The sequence below is a fragment of the Ipomoea nil genome, unplaced genomic scaffold (assembly GCF_001879475.1).
Source record: "Ipomoea nil cultivar Tokyo-kokei standard unplaced genomic scaffold, Asagao_1.1 scaffold0878, whole genome shotgun sequence".
NCBI classification, from domain to species: Eukaryota; Viridiplantae; Streptophyta; class Magnoliopsida; order Solanales; family Convolvulaceae; genus Ipomoea; species Ipomoea nil.
This window is the reverse complement of record NW_017617306.1, coordinates 362,108-370,990: the sequence shown is the minus strand read 5'-3', so window position 1 is coordinate 370,990 and position 8,883 is coordinate 362,108. Positions and strand designations below refer to the sequence as shown.

At 37.0% G+C, this 8,883-nt stretch overlaps 1 protein-coding gene across 1 annotated transcript; it reads right to left on the bottom strand.

Moving 5' to 3' along the window:
• Positions 1-6,909: 6,909 nt before the first annotated feature.
• Positions 6,910-8,295, bottom strand: LOC109179186 (peroxidase P7-like). Its single transcript, XM_019328747.1, has 3 exons — positions 8,038-8,295; positions 7,700-7,894; positions 6,910-7,554 (listed from the first exon to the last, which is right to left on the bottom strand). Exons 1-3 carry the CDS (start codon positions 8,248-8,250, stop codon positions 7,000-7,002), a joined length of 963 nt encoding a protein of 320 aa, XP_019184292.1. The 5' UTR covers positions 8,251-8,295; the 3' UTR covers positions 6,910-6,999.
• Positions 8,296-8,883: the final 588 nt, after the last annotated feature.

The window sequence follows — 8,883 nt, the reverse complement described above, 5'->3', positions numbered from 1 at the left end:
CACTACTTGAATATGTATTTTTTGAAGCTCACTCGTGACTAATAACTCGTAAACTACATGTCTACATATATGCATGTTTGGTAAAACAAATTCTTTTTATACTTGATTATTGTGTGCGCTCTTTACTAACTCATGGTCAAATAATGCAATTGACCAAGTTACATTTTTTTATTTTTTTGAAGAAACCAAGTTACATATAATTAAGCGTAGAGACCAGTTCAAGGCAGTGCAGTTAGCACTCGCTTTTCATTTTCTAGCGGAAACTGTCAATAGTCAATATATTTCCGTAACAAGCAAGAGTTAGCCAATAATTCGTAATAAATTGTACGGCAAGTATAATTAAAGAAAAGTCTGAGAAAATGAGGACAACCCCTCTATAGTTAAGTCGGTAGGATAGTTGGCTTGATAAATACGAAATCGATTTTAAGTTTTACTTTTTGTAAAAGCTATCTATTGACATTCAAAGCTTGAGTTAGTCACTTATATATGGATAACTCAAGTTGGTTTACCTTCTTATATATGATCTTTTGCTTACTAGAATTACAATGCTGACTTTACCTAGAGCGCAACATCAAATAGCGGTTGTGAACTTTTCTGTAAATCCTGTAAATCAAAGAAAAGTATGAAATCTCGTCAAGCATGATAGCTAAATTAACCAGGTCAAATATAATAATTACTTTGAATGAAAATGAAGTGTTAAAAAGTAAATTAAAAGGTTCATTTAGGGTTTGTTTGGAAATTTGAAAAATGACTTTCTGAAATCATTTTTTGGATTTCTCGTGCTTGGCTATTCAAAAAAAAAAAAAAAAGTCAAAAGAAAAAATTCATTTTTAGTCAATCCACAAAATTTTCTAATTTGATTTTAAAAAATATTTTCCTAGATTTTTAGTCAGACGACATTTTCCAAATTCTTGATTAACAGAGAGTCAGAGAACAAATATAAATATAAATATAAGTACAAGAAGAGAATCATAGTCTAATACAATAACAGAGTCCTAACACTCCCCTCACACACAATGTTGATATTTCACAACATTGAGCTTGGCAAAAAGATTCGCAAGTTGATCTTTTGTAGAGATGAAATTGACTTGTATTTCACCCTTAGCAACTTTATCACGAACAAAGTGATAATCAATTTCAACGTGCTTTGTGCGAGCATGAAAGTCAAGATATGCGCATATATAAGTAGCACCTAAGTTTTCGCACCATTGCTTGTGTTAGTTCACTTCAAAAAGAAAGGTGAGGCCGAGTAACTGTAATAACACTATTGAGTTAGATCAGCATGTAGAACCACAGACTCATCAGTCATAACCAACGAGGTAAGCATTGACAAAGCCTTAGAATCAACCATACCAAGAATATCACCCATGTACTATTTTTGAGAACGAATCAAACCCTCGTGTTGTGGAAAAACTCTCAATGCCAAGTGTTAAGACATAAGTGTGTGGCTTCAAATCCATGAAGAATTGATCTTCTGCTGCATCCACGTCGCATGGCCATCCACCTTGCGCTCCAACACTTACGGACTGCATGTCGCACCATCACCCACGTAATGCACATGTTCCCATTATTCATGCACATTTGTCTCCCTTTGCAATGTATAAATAGCATTTGTCTTTGCTTTGTAATTGTATCAAATTGAATTCATTCTTCCTTCTTTATCTTTATTCTTCACGTAGCATATATATATTATATTCAATTTAATATATATATTTTATATTTTCTCATTTTATATTATATTCATTTGTCATTCTATATAATTTCTTCGTTTATATATATTTTCTCTATAATTTAACTTCTATAATTCTCAATTTTCGATTCTTCGCTTCCGCATTAGTCCGCTATATTCCTAACAAGTGGTATCAGAGCGGTTTAATTGAGAGTTATTTTCAAAGATGTCAACTGTTACCAAGTTCGATATCGAGAAGTTCGACGGGAAAATTAGCTTTTCTATCTGGAAGGTTCAGATGGAAGCCGTTCTAACCCAGAACGGTTTGAAGAAAGCGCTAGCTGGGAAGAAGAAGAAACCGGCTGCAATGACAGATGAAGATTGGGAAGATTTGGATGACAAGGCACGTTCAACCATTCAATTGTGCATGTCTAAAGAGGTCCTACGTGAAGTGGTAAGTGAGAAGACTACGTCAGATTTATGGTCCGAGCTGGAGTCGCTTTATATGGCCAAGTCTCTGGCGAACAAGCTACGCCTGAAGGAGCGTCTGTACACAATCCGTATGACGGAAGGTACTTCTATTAAGTCTCACTTAGATGAATTCAATTGACTAATGCGGAAGCGAAGAATCGAAAATTGAGAATTATAGAAGTTAAATTATAGAGAAAATATATATAAACGAAGAAATTATATAGAATGACAAATGAATATAATATAAAATGAGAAAATATAAAATATATATATTAAATTGAATATAATATATATATGCTACGTGAAGAATAAAGATAAAGAAGGAAGAATGAATTCAATTTGATTTTACTGGACTTGGAAAATATTGATGTCATAATTGACGATGAGGATCGTGCTGTTTTATTGCTTGTCTCTCTCCCTAATTCATACAAGCATTTCAAAGAAATTATGTTGTACGGTAATAGTAGTGATACCCTTACTTTCGACAATGTTAAGTCGAACCTATTGTCCAAAGAAAAGTTTGACTTTGAAATTAAGTCTGAGGACAAAGGTGAAGGCTTGACTGTAAGGGGTCGTTCACTTGAATCAGGGAGTAGCAATAAAAATTCTAGATCCAAGTCCAAAGGACATAAGTCCAACAAATCCTGTAAGTACTGCAAGAAGCATGGTCATGATGTGACTGAATGCTTCAAGTTGAAAAACAAGCAAGAGAGAGAAAAGAAGTCCGCTGAAGCTAGTGTTGTTGAAAGTGATTCAGAAGGCGATGTTTTGTTATCTGTTAGCTCCGATTGCAAACGGAGCGAAACCGAGTGGATTCTGGACTCTGGTTGTACATTCCACATGTGTCCCCACAAAGATTGGTTCATTTCTCTGGAACCGGTTGATGGTGGAGTTGTCTTGCTGGGTAATGATACCCAATGCAAGGTTAGTGGAATTGGAAGTGTTCAGATTAAAACTCATGATAACGTTATCAGGACTCTTACCAATGTTCGGTATATTCCTGATTTGAAACGCAATCTGATATCCTTGGGTACCTTGGAAAGTCTGGGGTGCAAGTACATAGCTGAAGGTGGAGTTCTGAAGGTCATAAAAGGCTCTCTTATTCTCATGAAAGCTTCTCGATCTGGAAGATTGTACGTGTTGCATGGCAGTACTGTGACAGGTTCAGTAGCGGTATCCTCATCGATGTCTGATGCGGATCTCACTCAATTATGGCATATGCGTCTGGGACATATGAGTGAGAAAGGCATGCATCTCCTGAGCAAGAAAGGTCTCCTTGTTGGTTCAGGTACGGGTAAATTACAATTTTGTGAGCATTGTATTTTTGGGAAACAAAAGAGGGTTAGTTTCTCTACTGCTACACACCGTACCAAAGATGTATTGGAATATATACATTCCGATTTATGGGGACCGACTAAATTCCAGTCTATGGGAGGCTGTAGATATTTTATGTCTATTATTGATGACTTTTCTCGTAAAGTCTGGGTCTATTTCCTGAAACATAAAAATCAAGCATTTTCTATTTTCAAGAAATGGAAAATACTTGTTGAGACTCAGACAGGTAAAAAAGTCAAGAAGCTCAGGACAGACAATGGCTTGGAGTTCTGTGAGTCAGATTTCAATGACTTCTGTGCGGCAAATGGAATCGCCAGGCACAAGACCTTGCCTGGTAAACCCCAGCAAAATGGTGTTGCCGAACGTTTGAACAGGACTCTATTGGAAAGAGCTCGTTGTATGCTCTCTAATGCTGGGTTATGGAAACGGCGTGATTTTTGGGCCAAGGCCGTTTCTACTGCTTGCTATTTGGTAAATAGATCTCCACATTCATCCCTTGATTTCAAAATTCCAGAGGAAGTTTGGTCAGGTAATCCTGTTGATTACTCTATCTTAAGAGTTTTTGGATGTCCTGCTTATGCTCATTCCAGTACGGGTAAATTGAACCCGAGAGCTGTCAAATGCATTTTCCTTGGTTATGCCTCTGAGTCAAAAGGGTATCGTCTATGGTCTCCTGATTCTCGGAAAATCATTCTGAGTCGAGATATCACTTTTGATGAAAATGCACTACTTTCTTCTGGAAAAGTTCCCAGTACAGATGAGACACAGAGTACTGGTGAGAAGGTGGAGTTTGAGTTCAGGCCTATTGATAGTGTTACTACTGCTGATGGTAATACTAAAGATGATGCATCTACTAGCGTCGCACCTCTCGTCGAGCCACAACGAGAGTATTCCATTGCTATGGATCGTCCTAGGAGGACAATTAAGAAACCTGCTAGGTATGCTAGTGATGATGAAACCAACTTGGTTGCTTATGCTCTTTCAGTCACACAGGAGGTTGATGGTGTTCCATCCTGCTATTTCGAGACTCTTCCTGTTGCTAAGTTCAAGTAGTGCTTGAGTTTAGTCGGACTGTTCCAGTTGTTAATTCCACAATGGATTTGATCCAAGGTGGAGATTGTTAAGACATAAGTGTGTGGCTTCAAATCCATGAAGAATTGATCTTCTGCTGCATCCACGTCGCATGGCCATCCACCTTGCGCTCCAACACTTACGGACTGCATGTCGCACCATCACCCACGTAATGCACATGTTCCCATTATTCATGCACATTTGTCTCCCTTTGCAATGTATAAATAGCATTTGTCTTTGCTTTGTAATTGTATCAAATTGAATTCATTCTTCCTTCTTTATCTTTATTCTTCACGTAGCATATATATATTATATTCAATTTAATATATATATTTTATATTTTCTCATTTTATATTATATTCATTTGTCATTCTATATAATTTCTTCGTTTATATATATTTTCTCTATAATTTAACTTCTATAATTCTCAATTTTCGATTCTTCGCTTCCGCATTAGTCCGCTATATTCCTAACACCAAGGAAAAAAGACGGAGCACCCATATCACGAACTTCGAACACAGCCACCATTCTTACAATGAGACTTGACACACGAGTTTGATTTGAGCCCATCACCAGTATATCATCCACCTATACTAAAATGTAAAGAAGCACACAATTGTCAGAATATACAAAAAAAGAGACATCAATTTTGGAAAGACTAAAACAGTACCAACCGATATTAGAAACTCCTGCAACCGATTAAATCATGCCTGAAGCGCCTGTTTAAGACCATACAATGAATGCTGCAACAAACAGACATGGTTAGGCAAATTAATGTCCTCATAATCCGGAGGCTGACGCATGTAAATAGTTTCTGTTAAATTGCCATTCAGGAATGCATTATGAATATCAAGTTGTCTAATCATCCAATCTTGAGAAAGAGCAAGAGAAAGAAGTAACCAAACCGTAGTCGGCTTAACAATAGGACTAAAAGTCTAGAAAAAATCATGTCCAGCAACCTGATTAAAACCCTTCGCCACAAGACTAGCTTTATGACGTTCAATTAACCCATCTGCATTACGCTTAGTGCGAAATACCCACTTGCAACCAACAACATTCATACTTGTCTGTACCAGAACCAAGCGCCAAGTATTATTCTGAAATTGTGCATTGAATTCAAGATCTATTGCCTCACACCATTGTGGATATAGAACAACTTGAGAATAACAAGTGGGTTCCGGAGGACAAACTTGAGACACAAAAGCAGCTGAGTCTGTACGAGACCGAGTCTATCATACTACGAAGGGTCATATGATGAGTACGAGCTGGCCGATGAACTGAGGTGCTGCAGGAGAAACAACACCACCTGCTGGACGATTTGGAACAATGGACACAGACTGAGCAGCTGACTCAGACTAAAAAGTAGGCACGGCCGGATAGTTGGCTTGATAAATACAAGATTATGGAAATAAGAAAATCAAATCTTAAATCTTAAATTGAATTAAAAGCAATTAAAATTTGAATTCCTCCTCTAGATCTTCAATAATGTTGTTGATGGATTACAATGTAGAAGTGTTTGGGAGTGTTGCTATGGAAGAAGACCTAGAGAGAGAAGCTCATGGATCAAAAAATAGGTCAAAACAATCGCTCCAAGCAATTTACACACGAAGTTCGAGCCAAAATAACCACCTTAGATTTGCTACTAGGCTCGCAGTCACGGTCAAGTTCAATTCACGCCGTGAACTTGACCGTGACGTTGCCCAGTAGCCTTTAAAACACAGGGGTTCACGATGACCGTCACGGCATGAAGGTCATCGTGACCCCCCTCTCCAGCCTGACTCTCTGGTTCCAAGGTTCATGCGGATTATCACGACGTAACCATATGTTTGACACCTTGAACTTGCAAGGTGATCCATCAAGTCACGATGGAGGTCACACGTGACCTTCATCATGAAGTGTTAAGCCACTTTGCGGATGTTAGGCTGTCACACTAATGATCACACTGTGACCATCAGTGTGACGCCTAACAACCGAAAGCTGGTAAGTGTTGTCAGGTGGAGTTCATGCCGTGAACTCCAACGTGACCACCTCCAGGAGGCACTTTTAGACGCTATCTTCGCTCCCTTGATCCGTGCCATGCTCTCAAGCATCCGTTTTGCACCTTATTGCATTGATATCTTTCAGAATTGTTTTCTTTTCATGCTTATGCAAGCCTAGGCACAATCCTTCCTTCCTATTATCAAAAACACACCAAAAAGCCACTCTTTATACAATCAATATATTACCCAAAGAGTTTACTAAACATAATAATGTATAGAGCACAATTGTAGGCCAATATGAGGCTAGCCAGTGATACATGTTCTCTGATCTGTTTAACGTTTGTATATTTTAATTGAAACAAATAATCCTCAAAAAAAAAAAAAAAGTAAAACTAAACAAAAATGTGAATTAACCAAGTACATACAAAAAATAATTGCATACTCTTTTAATTTAACAAGAAAAGAAAGAGTTCTTCAGTAGTAGTTCACCCTTCTGCAGTTGACTCGAATTTCACCATTGTTTCCTGTCAATGGTTTAATATCCCCCATTTTAATCATGGACTTAGCAAAGTCATTGGAGAAAGCACCATGATTTCTGCTATACAACTGAACAAGATCATCAGTTTGGCCACCAGTAAACAATGCTTGATCAGACACCAACAGCCCTTTCTTTTTCACCAAGTTCTTGAAATACTTGGCGTCGAAATAAGCAGGAGTTGGGTCAAGAGAAGCCAGGCTAGAGTTTCCCCCATTCATAGGGCAATTCGCTTGCCGTTGTCTTGCAAACTTAGAATCAATGTCTTTATCTCCATAGATGCGCTGCCGAAATGTAAAGCACTGAGCAAATCCTAAGGTGTGACCGCCCGAAAGTGCAACCAGATCCTTAATATTCAAACCTTGATTCTTAAAATTCTCTATCAATTTAGATAAGTCCATCAATGGATTTGGAAGATTACTGTTTGCTGTGTCTTTGCTTGCTGTAGTTGAGTCCCTCCTTCCTAGTTTCACCTCCCACGTTGGTCCTCCTAACTGCACCGTACCCAAAAGTATATATAATTCATGTTAAAGCTAAGCTAGCTAGCTAATTATTTGGGTATATATGTATATAATTAATGATATAGTGCAAATATTATAAAGATATTAATATAATGGTGATCTGAGATAGAATATATACCGCAACTACAGAATCACGACCAGCCACAGCTAAAATGTCAGCACAAGAGACTACTGGGCGACCACAGACTCTATCAACTTCGAACTTGATTCTATCAATGACTTCGAACCCTCGAGCAGAATTATTGTTCGCACCTGCATTCTTTTCACTGTCAATAGTAGGCGTAGAGTCTAACAGAATTGAAGCATCACAACCCTGCATCCCAGCCAATGAATTGAGTTAGGACAATTAATTAGAATGAGATTTGAATAATAAAGTAAAAAAGAGTTTAAACTTATATATATATATATATATATATATATATATATATATATATACACGTATGCATGAAATATTACATTAACAAAACAATCGTGAAAATGTAGACGTAACAAAGAGCCGCCCATTCGTCTTTCTTGCTTTATGGCGTCCTCGACAATGCATCTAATTGTGGGCAAAGCTTGAGGGCAGACATGATTGTAGAAGGAAGGAGAGAGATCATGTGAGAACGTTATGGTTGCAAGAGAAAGTAAGAGCAAAGCGTGAAGATAAAAGAAGGTAAAAGATGCCATTTCGATCTGTGTATTGCTTGCTTAGAATGTGTTTTGAGTTTTGGTGAAGAGAGTTAAAGAAAAGGGTGCATTTATAGGGCACAAATTAAAAATAAGACTTGGGCATCGAAGAATAGTTCGTTGTTTGAAAATATAATAAATGGAAGTTAATTTGCATAAGAAACATAATCCCTATGTATATATATATTGAACTATTCTGCCCTTCTGGGTACAAACCAGGTCTTGAAAATTACTATAATTAATATGCATGATAAATGATTATTTGACATTTGGAGACCGGAATACCTTGTCAATAATTTAATCACATCATCTCTTTTTCAACCGTTTAATTACACTATAATAAAAATGAGATGATAATATTATAAATTGTACTGTGATCGATGATAAATTTTAAGGGAAAATGGCATTTTTTGCCCCTAAGCATTTTTTGTCCCTAAGTTGTATGCTTATAACACTTTTCTCCTTGAATTATTCAAGTGGCTGTTTTTCCCCCTTAAATGTTAAATGGATATATTTACTCTTAAAATAAATATTTTATTTATTTTTCTTCTCCAACAAATTATGACCACAATTTGATTCAAACCAAACAGACACTATAACAACCAAACCGAAATATTCCAATTACAATTTAGA